Here is a 24,916-nt window from a genome sequence, read left to right as displayed (position 1 = left end):
CTCTGCCAGCCAAGAGGAGGAAATAGAGCCTCTGTTGCAAAACTCACACAAACCATTTTACAGAGGACTGAGCCCTGGGGTCAGCTTTGCTGCCCAGGCAGCCCCTGCTCCGGTCCTTCATACAGCAAACCGGCTCAGAGGCTTTTTCCCAGTCAGTCCTACAGGTATGCCTGTAAGTCTCCTATACCACACTGCCTACAACTAGGAGATTTTTACCATTCAGCTTCCTCATTTTTGGGGGGCTACCTGTTTAAAAACCCAAGTCTATTTTCCCAGGGAGCAGAGGAATTCACCTCAAACCACTACCAGCAGCGCCCACCTCGGGAGCTCGGAGAAACTGAGGCAAAAGCGGCACGACGGACGCCATTTGCAGGACAACAAAAGGCCGTAGGGCTCCCAACAAACCCCCGGGCCGACACCGCGCGTTCTAGGGTGCCATCTACCGGTACTTTCTCCGTTAAACGTTTACACCTTACAGGGCCCTCGGGGCCGGGGTGACTGACAGGAGGGGCGGAGCGGCGGGCAGTATGGCGGCCGCCGTCATGGCGCTGGGGGAGCTGCGGCGCAGGCCTTGTCACCGCATGCTGAGGGCGGCGGCCTCCCGTGGCCGGCTCCTGTGGCCGGGGCTTAGCGGTGGGAGGGCGGCAGCGGCAGGCTGGAGCCGCCCGGCGCCCGAAGGAGAGGTGCAGTACTGTGCTGAGCTGGTGCGGTGAGTGCCCGGGGTCGGGGGAGGCCTGCAAACGCTTGGGTTTCCCTCTCCTCAGGGGTCAGGGAGTCTGTCTGAGGAAGGGCTGTGAGCGCTTCCCTCCTGACGGAAAGGCTGCCGAGTTTTCTGCAAAAGCTGACTGGAGTTTCCCCCCGGCGGCCCTCGGCCCCGCCTGGGCATGCCTGGCCGCGAAAATAACCACGGCGGCCGTGAGGTGAAGGGCGCCGGTGGATGGGGTTGCTCCGGGAGCTCGCCTTTTCGGGGGGAGCAACGGAAACTAGATAAATATTTAAGCTACGTGGATGATTTAACCTGTAAACGGCAATTTCCCTCCTCCTGCTTCTTTCACAGCTGCTTTTCTTCTGAAATATTGAATGTTTCCATTTCTTTGTCTCAGCTTTTTGGAGAGAAAGATGACTGAAGTGGATGTTTAAAAATAATGGATGTTTTCAGATCTTCTTGGACACTGGGAGATAGCCAAGCTTCTCAAGTACTCCTTGGAAATAAGCACAAACAGAGGAAGTCCGACAGCTGGACGGACAGCTCAAGTAGCTTCTCCGACCTGAATGCAGGAGGGAGAGGAAGTCTAGTTTTCAAAAGTATCCATTTTTGGTCAAATCCAAAATGCTCTAAGAGGAGCAGGAGCGTTGCTCAGGCTCTTCCAGGCCATGCGACGTTTCCTGTTTGGCTTCTAGGCCGTAAACAATGTGCAAGACCCCTTAGCTGCTTTCTAGTCCACGAGAGTTCAGAGGTACAAAATAAAAAAATAAACAAGTCTCTTTGCAAAGACTTAAGTAATTTCTCAGTAGTCCTAGATGAATCACAAAAGCAAGGAGAAGGCTTCCAAGCATGTATAGGAGTGGAACAGAATTATCTTCTCCAGACTGATGCTTGTAAAGGATACAGAGGTGTGTGTGGTCAGCACTGATGTTTGTCACATTTCTTTCCATTAGTTTTCCTACTTCAGTCTTAAACTTTCTGTGCAGCACCCAGCAGCAGACCTTTACAGATTCATTAGAATGCATAGCCAGGTCGCATTGTCCTTGATAAAACTTCATATTACAGCTTTGTTTTCCTAGTTATACTACCCAGAATTTATTTACCTTTTATGCAGAGGCTGCATGTACAGTTAATATGCAGGTAAAGTTAACATATACAGGTAAAGTGTTTACAGTAACAAACAACTGTGAACAGAATAGTTACGTTCTAAGGCACAGAAGCTGAGATGGTTGAATTAAAGCTTTTTGTTATTTTTGTTAAAACATGAAACTTATATAAACTTAGAAAAACAACAGCATTCAAAATAATAAAATGAGAGATGGTGATGGTTTTGGCATCATTTAATTGAAGCTGCTGTTCACAGTAGCTCATATATTGCATGGAAATTGTAAAAAATGAAGAGGAAGGAGTTACTGTTCAGTAAGAAATAAAACACTTGAGGCTATACAAGCGTCAGCAACTCCCCAGTCCTGAATTTGCATCTCCCACACATTAGGAAGAACGACTGAGTTATGCTTTAACGATGTAGATTTGTGCAACTTTTTGCGATGGGCAAGATGTCCTTTCTCTTGGGGTTTCCTTTTTCTGTTAAACAACTCTTTAAAGTAGCTTTAAGCTATTTGATTAAAAATACATTTCCCTAGTAGGTGTGTGTTCTGTCTCTTGCTGTTTATGATATCTGCTCTGGAAGACATGCTTATGGCTTGATGGTATTACGGAGTTTTATAACATGGAATAAATTCATTATACTGAAAGTGCAGTAATGGTCATATTCAACTTTTCTTCCATGTGTGGGTTCATATGTAAGCTTATACTTATTTGGGAGGGAAACTGTGAAAAACAGTCCATACCAGACTTAAAGTCATTCCCTCCTTTCTTCATTCCTTACACTAATACCTGAAGAGAGTTGGGGTGGAACATGATCTATAGCAATATCAGTTTTATTTTACAGGCTGAAGCTTAATGGATTTGCTTTTCTACTGTTAGGTCCAAGAGTGCACTGTCAGCATAAAATTCACATTTCCTTCTGGTGTTTTTTTTCTTAACTTTTTTTGCTACACTTAATTTTTAAGCTTAGAATAATTGAAAAACAAAACAACCAACATTCCAACACCATTACTAGAAGGAAGACATTTCTCTGTTTTGCTGCTGTATACTTTGTGTAATGTGTTTCTTTGTTTCCTTTATGGAAATAGAGGTGGTTCAGTGTTGTGTGAACAACCCAGGCAAATTGCATAGCTAGAACTGGGAAAATGGGGCTGTAAACCTTGCCCAGGGTGGGCAATACTGGGTATTACTACGGTCAGCCTTGAAAAAAATGCTAGGTTTTGAGCTGATAATACTTTCCAGAAAGTGTCTTAATTGAGGGAGTTTTGATGCCTCTGTTCTTTAATATGGTGACCTTTAAAGCCTGCTAAAATTCACAAATGATACATTTTTTTTGTTGATGCTTCTGGATTTGCATCAAGCTCTAAAACAAGTTTCACAACTGTTGTGAAAGCTCTAAGCATTTGCTAGTTATCAGCTGCTGTGTATTGTAGGGGTAAGAACCTCTGTAATCTCACTTCCTTTGTGTTTGCTGCTAAAAGTAGCAACCCTAATAGCGCGTGGTTTAAGCTTTGCTATTTTAAGCTCACATTCAAAAGAAATATGAGTACATGTAAGAACAGCAAACTTCGTGAAAATGAGTAAATGTTTTCCTTGTCCACCTGCATCTCCACTCTCGAGGTGACACTTGGAGTTGCTGGTCTTGTTCTAATGAAGAATCAGGTTACAGGCTTATGAGAAGGTACCTAAGAATGTTGTTCAAAACAAGCAATTTAGCTGTTCAGAGGTGACCAAGTGTTTTTGTTAGCTACAGTTATGTATGATTTTGCAATTTATGATTCTGTGCACTGTGATTGTTTTTAATTTAATGGCACACCCAAGTGGCCAAACAGAGGCATATCACTCTAGACTGGCAACAAGTTACCTGCAACAAAACTGCCAAGACCTGGAGTTTTTGTGCTTTGAATATAGTTGCCAATAAACAAGAACTTAGTGGTTAAGCAAGCGCTCTTCTGCCAAGCTCCCAAGCACAATCTTTTAAAGAAATGTGGTTTCATGTTTGGAACAGAAGTCTGGAAGTTGGACAATCTGGATTCTATTTGCAGTTCTGCCACAGCCTTGTTCCATGCCTTAGCCAAATATGTAGAGATCTGGATTTGAGAGGTGCACTGGGAGTTCAGACAGCATCCCCTATCTCTTGGAGTTTATCTTATTTTAAAATAAGCTTAAAAGCTGCTACTTTTGCAAAGTCAGAGTTTTGAACTATAACTTATTGCTTCTATTTTAGGAGTTCAGTGCTAAGTAATAGCACACCTAGTTTACATAGAGCTACACCCAAGGTACATAGAGCTATAAATAATAAATGTATTTTTTCATCCTTTTATAGAAAGCGTGACTATGAAGGGTTTCTGTGTTCTCTGCTGTTACCTGCGGAATCTCGAACCTCTGCTTTTGCCTTGAGAGCCTTCAATGTGGAACTGGCTCAGGCAGGTATTAAAATACATTTGTGAACTCTGAAAATGTAAAATAACAGTTTTGATATACTAAATTACACTAGTAGGTGGAGTTTTGCCAAGATTAACTTTTTGCACTATAAGGGCCAATGAATAAATAGTGCAATACAAGGCTCTAGTTTTGAATAACCCGTGGAAAGTAGCCAGCCTCCCCCAATTTTTTTTTTTTGTGTACCGTTTTTCTGACTGTCCTCTTTGTCGTGCATTTTAAAATTAAATGATAACAAACAGGCGGTGGTCCTTGATACTGTTATGTGATTGCATATATGTCCTGGCTTCAAGTGCAGCCACTGAATCCTATCTGTAGGTCTATCAAAAGCTTGGATAATATAATCAGTCCCAGGTTTTTGTTGGCAGAAGCTAGGTGATGGAAAGGCTGCCAAGAGGGAAGTTTGTAATTAGAGAGTTGTGGGAGGGGAGTGGCTGCAGTCTCTCCCCTTTGCTAGGTGGCCCGAAACTGCCAGTGCAACCAGGAAAGTTGGTAACGCTTGCCAGAAAGGAGCAATCCAAGAAATGTGCTGAGAAAGCAAAATCCAAGATCAACTTCTGTGGGCTGTGCTTCTGCCAACCTGTGGTGCTGCCCTCGCTGCTGTTAACACTGCTGCTTTTCCTGCTGGGAAGCAAGCCAACGTGAGGATTGCCCAGAACTTAATTTCTCTGTGTTTCAAAGTCAGGTGGTAGTGAAGATTTTTTTTTTTTTTTTAAACTCTCTGTAGTGTTTATATGCTTTGAAGAATAAACGGAAATTCAGAACTGAGCACTTTCCCTACTGAGTTTGGCTATGTCCTGTGTCTGTCTTTCCAGTGTTGATAGACCAAGTGCCTTAAAGACACTGTGAATTTCACTCCAGATGTATCCTTTCCAGATTAAAGACTCCATAACTCAGAAGACTACGGGTTTGATGCGAATGCAGTTCTGGAGGGAGGCTGTGGAAGATATATACTGCGATAACCCACCACATCAGCCAGTTGCTACAGAACTGTGGAGGGTAAAATATACCTTTATTGTCCTAAGATTCACTTAAGTAAAATGTTACTGTGGGGAATAATGTCATTCTTTCGTGTGTGCTGTGTTGCACAGTTAACAGCATTATTTTATATGAAACAGATAATGTAAATTGTGTTTGTGTGTGATGGAGCTGGTGCTGGAGCTTGTCCAAAGAAGGGCAATGAAGCTGGTGAAGGATGTAGAGCAACAAGTCTTATGAGGAGCAGCTGAGGGAACTGGGGTTGTTTAGCCTGGAGAACAGGAGGCAGAGGGGAGACCTTATTGCTCTCTACAACTACCTGAAAGGAGGTTGTAATGAGGTGGGTGTTGGTCTCTTCTCCCAAGTAACAAGCAATAGGACAAGAGGAAACGGCCTCAAGTTATGCTAGGGGAGGTTTAGGTTGGATATTAGGGAAAATGTCTTCACCAAAAGGGCTGTCAATCATTGGAACAGGCTGCCCGGGGAAGTGGTGGAGTCACCACTCCTGGAGGTATTTAAAAAGCCATGTAGATGTGGTGCTTAGGGACATGGTTTAGTGGTTGGACTTGGCAGTGCTGGGTTAACAGTTGGACTTGATGATCTTAAAGGGCTTTTCCAACCAAAATGATTCTATAATTCTATGTTTTCAGTTACCTACAACCAAAGAGCAGAGTGGGAGAAGGAGGATAGTTGGGACCTACTTGGAGGGTTAGAATCTGCTTTTTTCTTTTCTGTTTCGGTGAAGGACAGAGTAAATTGTAGCAAGCTGTAAGTTGATAGCAAGTGAAGTGCATAAGTATACTTCCGTGAGCCAGTGCTAGTCCTACCTGAAGAGATTAAGCTGTACAAAAAGACAGGAGACTAAGCATAGAGGTTAAACTAGTAAATAGGATATGAGGAAAAGCCAGAGACCTTCAGACCTAGTTACTGGATAATAGGAAGAATCTTAATACAGTCTTCTCCTTGCATCAAGAGTTGCTTGATGACTTCTATTTATGCATTATGTTTTGCACAGATCCTTTTGTGTGCATTGAGTAACAGGGAATATACTTGTGAACTTACCAGTTTATTTTTACCAAGATGCCTCAGTTCTGCTGGCACTAGAACATCACACATAAAGTACACCTACAGATCTGTTCCTCTGCTGCTGATGGCCAGAGAAACAGACTTTCTTGCAAAATTTTTTTGTTTCTAGTTAGGACTGTCATTGATCTGTTCGGTGGATAATTGAAGGTCTGAAGGCAGTGTAAATGGATTTTCACTTGATGCTGATACAGAACCACATAATAATTCAATTGATAGGGATCTCTGGTTGTTTCCTAGTCCAACTTGCCACTTGAAGGACTAATGTCAAAGTTAAGATTAGGTTGTCAGGGTCACATCAAGTTGAGTTTTTAATTTCTTCAGGGATGGAAATTCCATATGTTGCTAACTTGTCATCTTAGGGCCATGGTCCACAGCAAGTCTTAGAACCTTCCAAAAAGAGCAGCTACCGTAAGGCCTCTAGTCTGTAAGATAAGAACTTGCATTTAAACTAAAGATCTCTGAGCTCCTGGACAGAAAAGCTGCAGTTTGTCTAGATCTCAATAGCTGAACACAGTAAACATAGATCCCATAGGTAGTTAGGTTTATGGACCTGCTGAAAAACAGTCAGTAAAACGTGGAGTCCTCATCCAAGTATTCATCTGCATTGTTCCTGTTAAAAGCCTGGAAAAAAGCAGGATGCATTGGGTTAGAACAATGCAGTTCCTGCGGGATTAGAGTATTTCACTCGTTGCCATTCACATCCACTCTGCTGCACCTCTGAGACCACAAAAATGAGTCCTTTCCAAATCCTCTTTCAATGATTTTTGGCAGTGCTGAAACTGTGGCCTCTCCCTGACTCTTCCTCCTTCATATGTGAAATAAAGCATAAGCGAGCATTTGTTCCTGTCTATCAATGCTCGTGTTTAGATTAAAATTGGGATTTAAAGGAGATACAGTTTGTTTAACTAAGAGGAAACATAGGTAAAGCCAAGAAATAAAATAAAATAAAAACACCTGTTACAGTCCCTTTTAGGAGGACCAGAGCTCTTCATAGGTGTCTCCAGCTCAGATAAAGTGTGTGCCTTAGCCACAACAAAGCGTTCGTACAGTTAGAATGAAGACTGGCAAAGGCTGTGAGCCTTTTTATGGGATTGTGGGAGTTGAAGATGTGCCTAGGATGATATTTTAATGCAGACATTGAAATGCAGAATTGGTCCTTTTGCACGTCAACCTGTCTGCGCCTTTGCTTTTTATTTCTTTCTTTCTGTCTCTCTTCCAGTATATGGCAAACTTCCCAGGAACAAGATCGTTTTCTGCCCAAATGCTTTTGTCTCCTTTCCAAGGAGGAACTTGCTTTAGTGTAGTTTGACTTATCTTTGTTTCTGAAGATATCCTCCCATTTAGTTGTCTGAGTGGGTTAGGTCCAAGTTAGTTTTGGGTATGATTGTATATATTCTGTTCTTTTGACTGCTTTTAATTTCAGGCTGCTTATGTGTGTATTAATGCCCGGCAAAAATGTTTATTACCAGAAGAGTAACTTATAAAAAACTCTGAAACATTGTCATGGTTTAACCCCAGCTGGCAACTAAGCACCACACAGCTGCTTGCTCACTCCCCCCATCTGTGGTGGGATGAGGCAGAGAATCAGAAGGATAAAAAACTGGTGGGTTGAGATAAAAAACAGTTTCATAATTAAAAATAATAATAATAATGAAATTTGTAAGGAAAAGAGGAAACAAGAAATAGAGAAAAATAAAACCCAAGAAAGACAAGCGATGCAAATGAACACAATTGCTCACCACCAACCAACCAATGTCCAACCAGTCCCTGAGCAGCAGCTCCCCCCCCAGGCCAACCTTCCCCCTAGTTTTATTGTTGAGCATGATGTCATATGGTATGGAATATCCTTTGGTCAGTTGAGGTCAGCTGTCCTAACTGTGTCCGCTCCCAACTTTTCGTGCACCTCCAACCTACTCAGTGGCAGGGCAGTGTGAGGAGCAGGGAGGCCTTGATGCCACCATGGAAGCACTGCTTCACAGTAACTAAAACATCAGTGTGTTATCAACACTGTTTTCAGCACAAATCCAAAACATGGGCCCATACAAGCTGCTGTGAAGAAATTTAACTCTATCCCAGCCAAAACCAGTACAATATTCAGATGTAAATTATTCAGATACTGAGATATCAATTGCAACCCTTTCCAACAGCTAAGACTGCTGGTCATACTCCTTTCTCACAAACAGAAAGTTGGTTATGAAGTGGAAGAAAGAATTGACCTATCTCTGTGTAAGATTTTACCTTACATATCATTTCTCTAAAGGAAGACCCATATAAGACAATCCAAACAGAACTGGTTGTGAAATAAGATGCTGAAAAAATAATTCCGAAAGTATTTCCAGGAGCTCTTATAGCTCTGAACACTGCAGAGCGCTGGAGCAAACTAACAATCCAACCTGACCTGGTGACTTTTGCACTCAAGATGTTATTTTATTTCTACATTTCAGCATATAGCCCAAGAATGACCTATTTGAAGAGCACAGCTTCACAAATGTCCAGGAATGTCACTGCAATTCTTAGAAAGAAGGATTTGGAAAGTTTTGCACAGTACACAGTTTTTCTGTATACTCTTTTCTTGATCTTGAGTTTGTATGAGGACAATTTTCATTTTCAAGAAGAAATACTAATTTATCATGTTAAATGTGTTCCTGAAGTTTTGTATATCCCAGAATACTGAAATTTGGATTCCACGAGTTTTGTGCACTAGTAAAGTATATAAATAGCCTTTAATAGTATTTCTAGAATTATTAATAGCTCAGCTCTCAGTGACTAATATAAACTTACATGGCAGCTGTATGATATTTGGTTTTACTTACCTGTCCATTTTGAACATATGAAAAATGAGGCCTCTCCATTTCTGTGGAAGAAGCCAGTTTTCAAAACTTCTGAAAAATGGGGACCGGTGTGTTTGAAGGAAGGTAGCTCAAAATGGATGTAATGTACAAATTGGATAATTTAGCACAACTCAGTTTGGTGCTTTGAGTCTTGACCTGTGACTATTTCAAGGATTTCATTTACAAAATGATACTCAAGATGAACAAGAGAGAAGCAAAACTGACATTTGTAGTTGTAACTTAAAATTTGCATTTTCACATACCAAGTACTTCCTCAAGCAGATTTTGTTGAATCAACAAGAAGATCTAGTCTTGTCAAACCTTGAAAAAAATATTTACAAATATAATGGATGTAAAAAAGAGACTGAAAAAAAGGCTAAGATTGTGAGAAAAATGCTCCATACATTTTGTTTATAAATATTTATGTGTGTTTGTAGCTTTTTTGACAATGTGATCTGCAAAATTCAGTGTGTGTAAGTAAGTGGATTGAAGGTAAGTTGATAGAGTGGTACAGGAAGGAAGTCAAATACAAGATAAGAGTCAAAGGAAGAATGTGTGAATGAGATGCTGTGGGATACTTTTTTAAACAAAACCATAATAGGATGCTGTGTTTACAGTACGTATTGGTATGTTGTACTGATGTTTTCTTGAAAATTTACAGGGGAAATCTTTTTATTGTTTGACTCTGGAGGAAACTGTGTTCTCTTTGGAAAGTCAGCGTAGTGATCTGCAAATATTTTGTGGGAGCGTATGGCTCCATGAAAGAATAAATTACTTTCAAAAATATTTTTAAAGAAATGCTTTTAGTTAACTGGCTTGACATCCAAGATTTCATTTCTTGTGTGCAACAACTTGTAACAAATGCCAGTTGAAAATTTTTGTGTTTCAAGAAGATTCTCATTTTCCACTGACATGCCACTTTTGATTTAACCCAGTGAATACAATCCCTGTAAGAAAAGGATTATCTAAAATATATTTTAGCCTTCAGAATGCAGAAGTACTATCACTTTGTATACATTGGCATGGATGTTTTATTTCATAATTTTCAGGCTGTCAAGAGGCACAACTTGACTAAAATGTGGTTCATGAAGATCATTGATGAAAGAGTAAGTATTTACCATTCAAAGTCTGATTCTGTTTTTCATCATATTTGGTTCCCCCCCCCCCCTTATTTTTATGTGTTTGTGTGTAAAACAAAAGCTTTTCTGGACAGTAGTATTTCTCTTTAAGAATGGTACTGCTGTATTTCCTTTTAATTCTCCCTTGATGCCCCTACTTGTAATTTCTGCTCTTTCTGGCCAAAATGGCTAATAGAATCCTTTGTTTATTTTTGCTTTAAAATAGATACAGTTTGTGAGTGCACATCTTTCTTGTTCCCTGCTCTGATAATCAGTGTATCTGTGTTCGTGTTTTCTGTTGCCTGTCTCTGTTCCTGCTTTAAAGTGGTTACCCCTAGAGGCAGTCCATTGGGAGTTACACTTAGATACCTTTTTGTATGTAATGAGGGATGTTCCATCATATGGGATTAAGTATTAACGTCTCCATATGCAACTGTTAAGAATTCTGGAAAACTACATGTTAATAGAAATGGAAATGAAGATGTGCAAGAAGAGAAACTCGTACATGGTCTCTTTTTGTGCCATTGCAATCCTGCCCCAAGAGAAAGGACATCTTCCATATTGCAAAAGGTTGCACAAATCTACATCATTGGCATCATCTTATTCCTGCTCACCTCTTTTCTTACCTTGTCAATTTTGCCCCTAAATAGGCTTCTCTTGTAATAAGTCATGGATCTAAAATCTGAAGAATTAAATGGCCCATGCGAACCTTTCTGTTACACTTTGCTACTTCTCCTTATGATGGCTGTGGAGGTTTTTTTCTAAGCAGTGCTGTAAATTGGAGCATTCCCCTTTTTCTGGGGAAAAAACAAGAGGAAGAATTTCACTGGTGCAGTGGTGCTGCCACCAACTCTGACACAAGGGCAAGAATGAACAGCTGAGGGCAGGAACTTCTTACGCTAGCTTTGCTGCTAGAGTTGATGTCTTGTAAAGTTAGACCTTGAAAAAATTGATTGTCAGTTACTTGCGGAGTGTCATTGCTATGAAAGATTTCAGACCTTTTTAAATCTTCAGACTGGTTTTTAATCTTAAGACTGGTATGCTTTAACCACAAAAGCCCCTAGGGACAGGAAGAATGATGGAGGGTGTTACATTTTTTGGGAATTTGCATATGACTTTGAAACTTATATGTGTATTTGATGGATTGATTTTTGTTTATGTTTTAAAAATTACATTCCTATTTATCTAAATTTCTCTGTGCCTCAGATGCAAATTAAGTATTAAAATTGGCAACCCTGTAGTTTAAGAATACCATATGATGTTTTGGTTTGGCTGTATTTTTTATGAAGAATTCAAATTTCTTATTATTGCAGAAGGTTATTTTTGCTCCAGCTTGGCTGCAGTTGCATGTTGTTATTTGGTGAAATTACACTTGCTGTAAGCTTTAATGACTACTTCTATCTGAGTTTATACTCTTTCTATCTCTTAATTTTGTCCTTTTTTTTTTTTTTTTCTAATAGTGGATTAGGCTGACCTGGCTGTAGTAATAAACTTGCACAAACAGCAGTTATATTTACATTTTACTGAAGTTCTGTGTTCATATAACAGGAGAAGAATTTGGATGATAGAGCGTACCGTAACATCCAGGAGCTTGAAACGTATTCTGAGAACACTCAGAGTGCTCTCTTGTACCTCACCTTGGAAATGCTGGGTAGGTGTTTTCCCCTTTTTAGATTTTGTTGATGACTCATTAGTGCAGGTACAATATTTATTAATGTTTCAAAAAACTCACTCTTTTTGCACTGGAGTTTAATTTCAGTAAAAGTTGTCTTAGGTAATACTTCAGATATCTTTTGAACCCTCAACCATAAATTTGGAATCTTAATGCACCTGTCCTAGAACTACATACTTTCCTTAGAAGCTGCTCAGTGGAAAGCTCATGGAAGTGCGGTTTCCTACTGCTCTTTTCTGTGTGGCTTAACACTTTTTTTCTTGCTCCTGTTACAGTGTGTGGTAAATTCAGCTCTTCACCGTGTTTTCCGATTGTCCCACTTAGAATCATAGAATCTTAAGGCTGGAAAAGACCTCTAAGATCATCAAGTCCAACCGTCGACCCAACACCACCGTGTCTACTAAACCATGTCCTGAAGTGCCACACCTACACGTTTTTTGAACATGTGCAGGGATGGTGACTCCACCACCTCTCTGGGGAGCCTGTTCCAATGCCTGACCACTCTTTCGGTGAAGAAATTTTTCCTAATATGCAATCTAAACCTCCCCTGACACAACTTGAGACCATTTCCTCTTGTCCTTTCGCTAGTTACTTGGGAGAAGAGACCAACACCCACCTCGTTATGACCTCCTTTCAGGTAGTTGTAGAGAGCAATAAGGTCTCCCCTCAGCCTCCTCTTCTCCAGGCTAAACAACCCCAGTTCCCTTAGCCACTCCTCATAAGACTTGTGCTCCAGAACTTGTCAGAACACAAAGTGCTGTAGTCATTCTGCAGCTGTTGTTCTATATTGCAGTGATGTACACTGGTTATCTTGAAACAGGTGACTTGCCAACCTATAAAATTCCCTTGGCCATGTTGTAAATTTGGGTCCAAATCCTCTCCCCTTCTTAAAAGTAGGTTAAATATCAATAATTGAACAGCTAGAAGAATTGCAACAAAGATAATAGGATCCTTGTGGTTAAGAGCTAGTATCTGTGTCATGTCTAATATGAGAGTCACAGATTGGGAAAGAACTCTTTGTTTGCAGTGAAGAAAAGGATGACTTTCTTCTAGGTATCTGTTGCATTATGGAAGTGTTCCCTATATGAGCTCCAATGTAAACGAAGAGTGATATTATTTGATAATATTTAGTATTATAGTAGCAATATTTTCCTTTTGCTTATCGGAGTAGTCTGATGGAAGGCCAATGCTGAGGTTAAGAGTTTAAAAAGTAAAGAGAGAGATATGGTGAGCGAATTCTTAGGAAGAAATGAGGAACCTGTCTCTTAACATCTGATGTTCTCTTCCTCAGTAGGAAATCAGTGAAATGTTGCAAGTGTCTTTCTGAACTTCTGACTGAAGAAATGTAGAAGTATGAGAAATATCAGCGTCTTCCATTCTGAGAAATGTCTTCGATCCTGAAGAAGTTCTGTCATGCTTGGGTCATTCCTGATACAAGTCAGATGATCCTCCTCTTGAAAATCTGTTATGAGGGCTCTGGATTTTCTAGGTGCCCTGTTGTCGTGTTTATCTTCTCTTAAATATACCAATGTAACAAAACATCTAAGCAAAAGTCTCCTTCACTGCATATTAAACAGTTAACTTCTGCAGGGTTTTTTTCCATAAATGGAAAAAATAATTGAACACAGGTCTTTTCTTGGTGTTTCCCATCAGCAGTCTTTTCTAGATGAGGGGGACCTGGTTTCATTATAGGCCATGTTTGCCAAATTTCTTGTGCTTTTTAGCTTCTTTATTCCTGACCTGTCTCCAGTTTGTGTGTATCTCTCCCAGTAGTAGTGCTGCTTTATTCTTACTGATTTTGGGTCACTTCTTTGTCAAGCGCATTTTGACCGGTAATCTTGTTATCCAAAATCCTGGTACTTCCTCCCAGGTCCTGTCATTTAAAAATATTAATATTGTGCTCTGATTCATTGCCTAAGTAGTTAGGAATCTGGTACTACTCGAGAATTTTGTTAAACCTTCTCAGAACCTCATTTTTGGGATGTATTCCCAGGTTGAGCATGAGTCACTGCTAACTCAAGCTTTTTTTTTTTTTTTTTTTAATTCCTAGTTATATGTAAAGCCTGAGCTGCCCGGACAGTATCAATAAGTTATATCTATTGCTTACTCCAAGCCACATTGCTTTCCGCTGCCATTGCCAAAATAAGTCCATGTAGTCTACCTATAGTCACTGTTTCGCAAAGGCTTCTGAGACCCACGCAAGGCTGAGGCAGGCTTGGGCAGTGAATCTGGCATGCCCAGTATAATTTTCAGATGTCAGTTAGGCTCTTGGTCTGTAATTCCTGTATCCTCATTTCTTTCTTTGTAGAATGCTGCTTCTCTTAGAGTTTTTGTGAATTTAATTTCAGTTCCTTTAAATTTTCATTTTATCCCAGGTCAGTCCTCTGAAAACATTATGGCTTTATGATCAGTCTAAGCCACTCGTGCATGGTCTTGCCATGAGGAGCAATGGTGCTGCTCTGCCCCACTCATCTCCCTCTTCTTCCACTTCTCACAGTTGTGTGACCATGTAGTAACTAAAGTTAGTTTTCCATTGCTTTGGTGATCTGATTCAGTTTGCCATTCTACTGCCTCATTGCCCATGACAGCACAAGGGAGGTGGCAGAAATACAGATTCGCAGAGGGGGGAAGCATAGGATCATTCTCTCTGGCTTCAGTACACTGCTGAATCAGCTGCAGCTATCATGAAACCTCGCTGTAAGCATTAATGCTTGTCAGGAATCTCACACTTGAATGACTTTTTCTGGCAAGAAAAACAGTTCTTGGAATCCTGTTATCCTGGGAGAGAACATGCCAATGAAAATGAGTTTGTGTACTGATGTATTATATCTGAATAGGTGCCACTCTGCTAAGTATACCCTTTGCAGAAACTGCAACAAGCTAAGAGGCATCTTGCTCCTGAATGTGAAAATCAATGAATTTGCCTGCCACTTTGCACCTCTGAGATGAGATCTCAAGGCAATTTATGAACATAGACAGCCTTGTCATGGACCAATGCACTTAGCTTTCCTTAAATATGACTCTGATATGCATCAGGGAAGACTATACCTCTCAGAAGGCCTGCCAATATGTTTCTAAACATATTATTTCTGCAATTTTAGGTGTGAGGGACATCCATGCTGACCATGCAGCCAGTCACATTGGGAAAGCGCAAGGCATAGTTACCTGTTTAAGAGCAACTCCCTATCACAGTACAAGACAAAAGGTCTTTCTTCCCATGGACATTTGTATGTTGGTAAGACAAACAAGTTATCTGGAATTGAACAGTATAGGGTTTCTAACTGTGTCTCTCAACGCTACATATTAGATCATAATTTATTAGGCCAGAAACAGAACACCTTTTTTCTTTAACTCTTTCTGATATGGCCTAGTAATATGCCATTGTCATGGTTTTATGTCTTGTGGGAGGTAAGAGGAGTCACCTTCGTGAAACTCCAGGATTTCTGGTTTGGTTTTTCTTTTTATTCTTTTAATTAAATGTAGTAGTATGTTAGCTTTCAGGAGTTTTTCCATTAATATGCAGTAATACACATGTGGAATGGGGCTTGGGTTTTGGGGGATTTTATTTTTTTTCTTTTCCTACCCCCATGAAGGAAGCACTGTGAAAAATTTTACTTCTCAACAACATTCTCGGGTTTCTCTTTACTACCTTTTCATAAATGTGCTAGTGGTTTTGGCTTTTTGGATTTTTGGGTGGTGGGTTTTTTTTTTGTTATATATTTGATAGATATAAGCATACATTCCATACATTGCTGTAGGAGATGGTATAGTCCTCCAATTTAAACTGTACACCTAATTTGCACTGGAATTTAGCAGATCTTGCAATTTGGATAAGATGGGATTAAAGCTTGAATTTTTTCATTAATGTTCTCTGGCTATATCTGTAGGCATCGCAGCTGTTATTTCTTCATCTCCAGTCTTTATTTTTAAATGTTAATGCTGTTCTTTTTATACTTTAAACAAAATTTATGTAATTATGGTGATGCTTAAGGCAGTTGTGTTAGTATTTTCTGAATATAATTTCAATACAATTGAAAGTTTTGATTTGAAGTTTAGTAATTTAGGCAGTTGCAAAAACCGCAGATACTAATATAGGCAAGGGTTATAAGACTGCAGAAAGGAGCTGCTCCCCGCTTTCAGCCCTTCTGGGACTGGATTGTATGGGAGGCCTTCCAAGTTTTTAGCTTTTCAAACATAGCCTGAAAATTCACAGTCATTCCTTGCCACGGAAGGTGTTTTACAATGAAACTGTAAAAACAGCTTGCATCCCTTCTGTGCAGACTGAGCATCTCGTAAGCATTTCGGCTGCTGGCAAGTATCACAGAGTTCTAGTGATCTCCTGTGATGTCTGTCTACCTGCCTGCCTTTATACAGCTTTCACGTGCCTGAGTGTTGTTGAGAACAACGGGCAACTGGTGCAATTCTGAATATACCATATTATGTCTTCCATTGGTCACTATAGTGAAAGAATAAGTTTGGGGGTTTTTTTTGGGGGGGTGGCGTTTATTCTGTTGGGTTTGGTTTTTTGGTTTGTTTTTGTGGGGTGGGTTTGTTTGGGTTTTTTGGTTTTGTTTGGTTTATTTGCAAGCCTGGTGGTGCACACCAATTGCAAGATAATGACCTACTTCATAAACCAGCATGGCATCTGTGTTAGTTGTTACTGTCTTCTGCTTAACGTTGATTCTTGGATTATGGTTTTAAAAATTGGGCATCTAAACTGATCTAAATTCCCAAAACTTTAAAATCAGACTTGGTTATCTGACTGACCACAAAGTCTTTAGAGAGGAAACTCATGCAGAGAGAGTCTGTACCAACTGTTCTCTTTGTTCTCTTGATTTTTTTTTTTTCCAAATGATTGACAAAAAGGGAAATAAAAAAGGAGGCGGCAGTGGTAAAACATTTAGGCTGTTTCAATCTTGTGTCATTAGTTTGGTTGCTGGGACAGGTTTTTGAGAAGCTAAAATGGAAACGATATTTATTGAGGGTTTTTTCTCTGTGATTTTTTTTTTTTTCCTTCCTATGTCTAGCATGGAGTTTCACAAGAGGATTTCATAAGAGGCAAGCAAGAGAAAAATGTGAGAGACGTAATTTATGACATTGCCAGCCAGGCCCATATTCATCTAGAACATGTGAGACTCTTTCCCTTTTATTTATTTAAATAAACATAATTGATGCTAATCTTCGCAAAGCATTGTGCATATGTGTTGTTAGAAGACTTACAGCTGCATACTTAATTTTAAGTATTTTACCTTTAATTACTTCGAGTGTTTAAATTAAAAACAAAAAACATCGAAAAACCACCACACAAAACCTTTAAATATTACAACTACTTCTGTACGAATATTATATTTATCTGTATGTACAGGAGGCAATTTAATCACAGCCAGGTCCAATTGCATATATATATAAATACTGCCTAAAAGCTTTATTACTGGAAGAGAAACTTCAAGCAGACTTTTACAAATGCAACTACATGCCAGCATGGGATCAGCACCATAGAAAGCATTTCTGCATATGGCATTTCACAGCCCGGTGGAATGGCTGCCAGGAAAGGAGAGCACGTTGCCTTTAACTGCTGGTTAGTCTGTGTGGGAGGGGGAGATTCATTCCCTAACATGACCAGCCATACTCAAAGCTATGTTGGGAAAAGTGCTTTCTGTTTATTTCTTTCCTGGCTCACAGCCAAGTGAATTAGGAGAGACTTTATTTGCTTGGAACAGTCGATAATGAATCCCGAAGAACTGCAGAGTCCTATTCTATTTTTATTTTATGCTCTTATTTTAGCTACACTCTGAATTGCTTGTTGGTACATAATACAAAAGCAAAAGAATGTTTCATCAGCAATGCTGTGTCTGCCTTTATCTGGAAAACAAAACTTGCAAGAAGCACTGTGAAGGGTTTCTTATGTCTGCAAGAATACGTACGCATATACTTTGAGTATTGCACCCAATAATTCCAATCAAGGTAGTCTGAAAAGATAACCACTTCAAACTAAATGCAGAGACAAATCTGGTATTTCTTTACACCATTAATATAATCCTCAATTACGGTGTTACCTATGATCACAGCGTTTTATGCAATAGAGGTAGAAGAGCCCTTCTTCATTTTTCTGAAGGTAAAATGAGGCATCCCTGGTTTGTCCAGTCAGTGGTTAGTTAGTTGATTAATGGCAGGGTTTTTTGTTAATAATATGTAGCCTTGGGCTTTATTTTTGATACAGACTACTTATAATTTGCATTTAATGCATTCCTGTTCATGTTGTTTCACCTGATGTCTCAGTTTTTGTTGTCACATGCCCAAGGAAACTGCTTATTCCATTTAGAAGCAGAGAACAAAGAAAATGCAAGGTCTAAACTGTCCACTCCCTTTGTTCAAGCTGAAATATTTTGATTTTTTTTTTTATTCCCTACCCCTCAACCCATAATGCACAGTGTATAAATCCAGATGACTTTGGTTGCAGCTGTGGCTTTCAAAAATGCCAAGTGCCTGGCCTGAAATGCCTCATATCAGGGATGGGAGGCATGGAAAAAGAGCAATATGTATTTATTGTCCAGCTGTTTAAAATTTGGTTGCTGGTATTGCATGGAAACTTTGGGACAGAAGCAGGGAGAGAATTCAGTTCTTCGGATCCTTTCAGATAATTTGATAATTCCAAGCGTGTTGATCCCTTGGCTCCCAACGTGCCAACCAGCTTCTGAAGAGAACAGGCAGAACCTTACCACCCCTTCCTTCCCACTCCGTTCCTAGAGCCCTGCCAATGTTATGCACTGGAAGGGTCCTATGGAAAATACGCAATGTGATCATGTACTTGGAGACTATTCAGAAAAGTATAAACACAAGGAAACCAGATCAGGGCAGCATTAGCATTTTATTCAGTTGAACGTTGATCTTGGCAGTCTCCCTATCCACTCTTTTTTTTTTTTTTTTTTTTTAATGGATGGGTTATCATCAGCTTAATTAAAATAAAAAAGTTCCTCTTTGAATGCTTGTTTCCAGCTTCCATCATCAGTGAAGAATAATTGGCAGTGCAGGTTCTCTAGAGTGTTCAACTCACTTGAACTGGTAATAACTGGCAGTAATAGCAGGGTATTAGCCTCCTTGATAATCAGATGGTCTTTGTTAATGCAAGGATAAAGATACTTTCTCCCCTAATGGATGAAATGGGCTTTTGCTGGCAACATTTGCTGCGTATTTCAAGACTTTAGGTGAACGTAATGGGCTGATGCCTTTAAACGCATCATGTTCTGTATAAAATCGCCCTCTTGTTTTGCCTGAGGGTCTTTTCAGCCACTTACCCTCTGTCTTAGTTGGAATTACAGGGTAGGGTAAAGTTTAAACCTGCAGAGAGGCTTCAGCAATCTCAGTATTTGTTACACAAACCACATATTTTGAAGGATGAGGATAACAGTTACCAGCCCCATTTCACAGTCAGAAGAAATATAATCCTTAAATGCTAAATTAAGGATTAATGATATTACATGAAGCATATTGTAGTAATGTGGCACTTAATCTTGGAAGAAAAGTTTCTGAACTGTGGTCAGCTCTTCCTGATGCTGCAACTGATGACCAGCAGAGGGCAAAATAAGGTAATGAAGATTGCAGTTTTCTTTAGGAATTGTGTATTTTATTAGAACAAAAGCATATAATAAAAGTGGTCTGCCAGTCCCACAGTGATCCTTTTGAAAGCTTGTGAATACATTTACATGTTCCCCCTCTTTCTCTTAAGCACTCCCTCTCCCATTCCTCTTTAAAAAGAAGGTTTCCTTTTGGCTTTTTGCATTTATCTCAATTATGCTAGATCATTATGGACTCAATCTACCAAGGAAGATAACATGCTTTCTACATGACATGCAACCCATTCTGGGTTAAGAAGGTCAAGCAAGGTTACTTTCTTTTTTTATCTCACAATTAATAATAGTAAAGCAGAGCATTAGATCAGGGAAGAGCATTTTCATTTTTTTATATATATATATATACACACACGCGCGTGCATTCACACCCTCTCTCACTCTGCTACATCTTAAAGTTTTAAAATAATTTGCCCTCTGAAAAGATTCAGGAGAAGATTCAGTATTTTTCCCTACTAAAGTTTCAGCCTGATTTTCTCAGTTGTCTGGAAACATCCATGGAAAACGACCAGAAACTCATTCATACTCATCAGTATTCATAAAGGGTTGGTTGGGTTTTTTTAACATGTAAGAAAAGACAAAACAAGGAGGGATTTTGTATTTATAAATAAGCATTACAGGAAGATTTGCTTCAGCTCTGTTACATGTACCTGAGTTGTGCATGGGTTTAAATTGTAGACTTGATTCAGCCATGGTTTAGACTCTGTTTATACATTGATACTGAGGACCTGAGGCATTGAGATCCTTTCAGAGTCTCATAAATGTAAATGGAGCATAACTGGGCTTCTGGGAATGATGGGAACACTGGACCAAAAAGATGCACTCAGAGAAATGCATTTCTGGTCTTCCATTATTTCTGTCTCTTGGGAAGAGTTATTTGGCAGGGGGAAAAAAGTGTTAAACCATATTTATTAAATCAGATGCAACTTGGAACTTTGTCAGAACAAGGGATGCTAATTTACATTGGTTTATTATACGTAAACTGTAAGGTTGTCAAAACATAGAATTTTAGCAGGCCTCTCCCAGTATTACGTACTTTCTGTGTAATTTTGTGTACAAGGAGGGATGATGCTAGCTTGAACATAATGAAAAATTACAGTTTCAGAATGTCAAAATAAAAAGGAATGAAGTTTGTAATACAGTCTGTTGGCTCTAACCATTATATATAGTACTTGATGTTTAATCTGAAATGGTAAATTCTTCTGATAAGCACATTTGTTTTTTGTGATTTTCTTTTTTTTCTCCCACCTTACCCCATTTACTTTCAGGCTAGATCTTTCAGTAAGAAAGTTCCTGTGAAGGCATACCCTGCTTTTTTCTGTACGGTGGGTGTGATATCATGCAATCTTTAAGTGATGGACTCATTTCTGTGCTAATATGTTTGTGAAGAGTATCAAATTAAGCATGGTTAACTAATGCTTCATGTGTCTATTTTGGGAGGATGTAATACCTAAAACTTGTGAAAATCATACTGTGTGCCTCACTGTGGAACCTCATAGTTTTGATGAACACTTCTAATCCTTCTTCTTCAACTACCTCATTTCGCCCAAGATGTCTGTATATTCATAGACCATTGTTCCAAGGGCCCAAAATCTTGTCTATTTTTATAAGTTGCTGTTTGGTCTAGTAGAAGATAATGCTTCTCTTCACAAAACCTGCCTTTTTTGTATCCTTTGAATGTGGTGGTTACGCTGCCAGTTAGTAAAACAGGCAAATTCTCAAGCCTTTTTGTGGTTCCTCATTTGGTTTCATGTATTGCTTTTTAAACTTAATGCCCAATTATTTATATGCACTATATGGACTAAGCTTTTTTCCTTCTTTTCTAGGTTGCTTTAGATGATTATTTATGTAATATGCGAAAAGTGGACTTCAATATATTTAATCCAAGCTTACAAAAGAAGAGTACGTTATTACCACTGCGTTTATATATTAGATCTTGGAAAAAAACCTATTAAAGTTGGTTTTCTTTTAATATGTGTTCAGAGTGCTGAATTTTTCTTTAATGTATTAACTTGTTAGAATTGTTAAGTGTCTAACTTCACACTTCTGCAAAGTGCAGTTCCTGGGAACGGCAGACGCACATGAACTGTAGCTGTCAGCTTGCTGGCACTAGTTAAGTTTGTTCTTGGAATATTAGGCTGATATCTCTGCTTCGCATGTCTGCCAAGTCATATGTCCTTGTCTGAGATTGCTGTTATTACAGGAAAGACAAGAAAAGCAATATGATAGAATTCTTCTTGGACAAATTCTGTGCTAATGGATACTTCTGACAGTTCTGATGCTTTCCTGAAAAAGGAAAAAAAAAAAAAAGACTGCTTGCTTTGTGCCCAAAAGCAGTTACAGTAAATGCCTTATAAATCAGCCAAGCAATTCTGTTTAGTGCAAGGAGCAGACTTCTTGCAAGTACTAATGATGCTTCATAGTTGGAAGAATGAGCACATATATATGAGTGCAAGAAAACTGTCAGGGAAGGCTTTAGCTGTTCTAATTATGTAGTGTTTATGTAGAATTTCAGAATGGTGAAATAGAGCTGTAATATAGAAATTACTTAACTGCGTGTTGAGATTGAGCATTGAAGGGACTATAGGTAGTGGGAGGATAGCTGTACGACATAGGAAGAGAATCCTTATATGGTCTTTATCTCCAGCTTAGCCAAAGGATTTTTCACTTTGCTCTTGGCCTGGCTGTATCTTCCTCCTGGCCTCTGTTCTCTGTTGTTGCCCACAGCTGTCACTGCAACCTGAGTTCAACTGCCCCTTTGTTCATATTCACCGTGTCTCTCAGGACACCCTCCCACGTGGTTTTCCTGCAGTCCTTTTCTTTGGTACTGTGAAGAAGCATAGTCCTGAATGTTCCAGGTCATTTGAGTCCTCCCTCTCTGTAAAGATACTGGGTTTTTTTTGTTTGGGTTTTTTTTTTTTTTTTTTGGTGGGGAATTACTAGGAGCTTTGTACTCCACATCTCTTAGGATCAAGGTAAATATTTCTGTTTCATTTGTTATTTAGTAAAATAATACTTCCTAACATCCAACTTGATTCAATTGCACAAATCTGGTAGTTTATTCTGCCGTCATCCTTGTTCTATTAAATAGCTGCTTTTCCCAGAGATTTTTTCTTTTAATCGGAGTTAATCTCCCCAGATGCTTGGTTGTATAACAGCATCCTGTATTTTTAGTGTACAATGCTACATAATGAATTTCTGAGAACAAGATTCATGTCTCTCTAAATCACAGAAACTGTCAGCATGGTAGAAGTCTTAGGAACCCAACATTAAATCCTTCATTTGGTGATTTTAAGTGTGTGAAGTCAGTTTGTGATCCAGATTTTTGTTAATTCTGCAGTTTCCTATTCCTAAGACAGACATTTCTCTTTGAATTTGTTCAGCTCAGGATCTTGGTTTCTGTATTACTAGAGCTGGAATAATCAAGGTTGATAACGAACCTAGAAAAATCCGTGTACACTGGATTGAGAGTATACCAGCTATTTTGTAAAAGTAAAATCTTAACAGGCTCTGTCCACCTTGAAAGTCAGCTGCTGTATCTTATCAGTGGTGTTCTTGAATGTGGCAAAGAGGTCTGGTGAAAGGAAAATATTTCTTTCCTATGCAGGCACCGCAGCTCTTCCTGCCAAATGAAGAGCGAAGCCTTAGGCTCTGTTGCTGCTACCAGGCCAGCTGCTGAGCCAGGACAATAGAGGCAGCCCTGTCCTCTCAAAAGGAATCGCTCTCGTGTAAAGTTAACTTTTGGCAGGAGGGCAGTACAGTAAGGAGGAAGAGAAGGGAAACCATGCAGTTTCACCAGTGCATCGAGTTGTTACAGTGATATCTTGCTTCCAGGCCACAGGGCCAGCTCTTTGCTTTCGGTGTTGAAGTGGAACAAATCTTGACAATATGCTTACAAATGCATCAATGGAAGGGCTGATTTGTTCTAGTGTAGAAAAGAAGCCGTGTGATGTGGTGAATGGTTAGCATGGTGAGAAGGACTTACCAGTGAATTAGTAAACAGGATATGGAATAAATAAATTCAAGTTATGACTTCAGTCACAAGAGAGTTTTGAGTGACCTCAGAAAGTAAAGCAGCACTTTGAATTGCAAATGACAGGAGTCTGCTTGAATAAGCAATCTATGTCTCCTTTTGTATCCTTCAGGGAACGGCTCTCTTGGCTGGTCCTGCCTGATTCTGCCCTTAGGGACAATGTTGTGAATGGAGGCATTAAATACCTGTCAAACAAGGTAGTCTTAATTTGTCTGCTTTCACTAGTGTTATCTCCTTTTATTTCTCCATAGCAATTGGTGCCATATAAGAAATTCCATTCATCAGTTCTGATAATTTATAGTTCCACATCCTACAAAAATTCGTCCTATTTCTCCTTTTTTTTTTTTTTTGTTGTGGGGTGGTTTTTTTGTTGTTGTATCTGACAAAATATTTTCTCATATTGGTGCTAACCTACTGGTCATTCCTATCAGAAAAGCAATTAGCAAATCTGTTGCTAGCTGCTAATTACATGTTTGAAATTAATTTCCATGTCTAGTTAGCCTGGTCCATACAAAACAGCAGTCTAGTGACCTTATATGTTTTGTGTCTCTTTGATCTTTATGGTCTTGCCTGCTTTTGGTTAAGCACAGAATTGTATCTCCATCTTTCTCTTAGAGCAGTTCACTGGAGTCTGTTTCCAGAGTCTCTGTCCACTTAGACTTGCAGATTTAAGCTAGCAAAACATACCAGTCCTGTAACAGATTGTATTTTGTCCATGGTAGGTAACAGCTATGGGATCAAAAGTCTCGAAAGAATTGAAACACATCAGACATCACTTGCAGTTTAATTGGCTTCCCACTTAGCTGTGTAATGGTCTTAGTAAAAGCAAACAAAAAAAATATTTTCAAGGAAAAATGCAAAAAATCTCAATCATTGCTTTTCAGAAATGCATCGTCCTGATTGTCCCTGTTTCCCTCACAGCTTAGCATCTGAGTATCTGCATCCGATTTTGGTCCTCTCTAATGTCAAAACGTTGAACAGTACCAGAAAACGCTTTCCAGCCATAAACATAGGAAGTGCTATGGTGCAGAAGGGGAGGGCTGTGCACTTCTGTCTTCGTGTTTTTCAAACCCACATTTGTCTGTGTTTTTCAAAGGAAGGCACAAGAGGAACCATTTAGATGATTGTGAGCAGCCTGCCAAAGTAGTGAGGATTTATTTTCCTAACTGCTCTGATGCCACGTTAACTACAAACATTTAGTTACAAAAGGATTTAGAAGGGGATACAGTATTATGCTGACTATTCTCAGAACCTGTTTTCCATTGTGTTTGCTGATGGCAGTTGTGTGTTCTCAAAACTACATTTGTCTTTCTAT

General features: G+C 39.4%; 1 protein-coding gene across 5 annotated transcripts; it reads left to right on the top strand.

Moving 5' to 3' along the window:
• The first annotated feature begins 491 nt into the window (after positions 1-491).
• Positions 492-21,540, top strand: NDUFAF6 (NADH:ubiquinone oxidoreductase complex assembly factor 6). 5 transcript variants are annotated; one of them, XM_010302088.2, is made up of 9 exons: positions 492-709; positions 4,140-4,239; positions 5,132-5,254; positions 10,200-10,256; positions 11,817-11,919; positions 15,042-15,175; positions 16,968-17,069; positions 20,837-20,893; positions 21,395-21,540. In XM_010302088.2, the coding sequence occupies exons 1-9, from the start codon at positions 528-530 to the stop codon at positions 21,521-21,523; spliced, it is 987 nt and encodes a 328-aa protein (XP_010300390.2). In that variant the 5' UTR covers positions 492-527; the 3' UTR covers positions 21,524-21,540. The 5 variants fall into 5 exon arrangements, with proteins under 5 accessions (XP_010300390.2, XP_075599789.1, XP_075599790.1 ...); XM_075743675.1 differs by having other exon boundaries at positions 508-709; positions 4,140-4,243; XM_075743676.1 differs by having other exon boundaries at positions 508-709; positions 4,140-4,243; positions 5,071-5,254.
• The last annotated feature ends 3,376 nt before the right edge of the window (positions 21,541-24,916 follow it).

The sequence above is a fragment of the Balearica regulorum genome, chromosome 2 (genome assembly GCF_011004875.1).
Source record: "Balearica regulorum gibbericeps isolate bBalReg1 chromosome 2, bBalReg1.pri, whole genome shotgun sequence".
Taxonomy (NCBI): Eukaryota; Metazoa; Chordata; class Aves; order Gruiformes; family Gruidae; genus Balearica; species Balearica regulorum.
The sequence above is the reverse complement of the archived record's forward strand: the minus strand, read 5'-3'. Positions and strand labels throughout refer to the sequence as shown.

Coding starts and splice junctions, on each gene's coding strand:
- NDUFAF6 (XM_010302088.2), top strand. CDS start 528: ATGGCGGCCGCCGTCATGGCGCTGGGGGAGCTGCGGCGCAGGCCTTGT. Junction 5,255..10,199: donor TTGCTACAGAACTGTGGAGG/GTAAAATATACC, acceptor CATAATTTTCAG/GCTGTCAAGAGGCACAACTT. Junction 17,070..20,836: donor CCCATATTCATCTAGAACAT/GTGAGACTCTTT, acceptor ATTTACTTTCAG/GCTAGATCTTTCAGTAAGAA.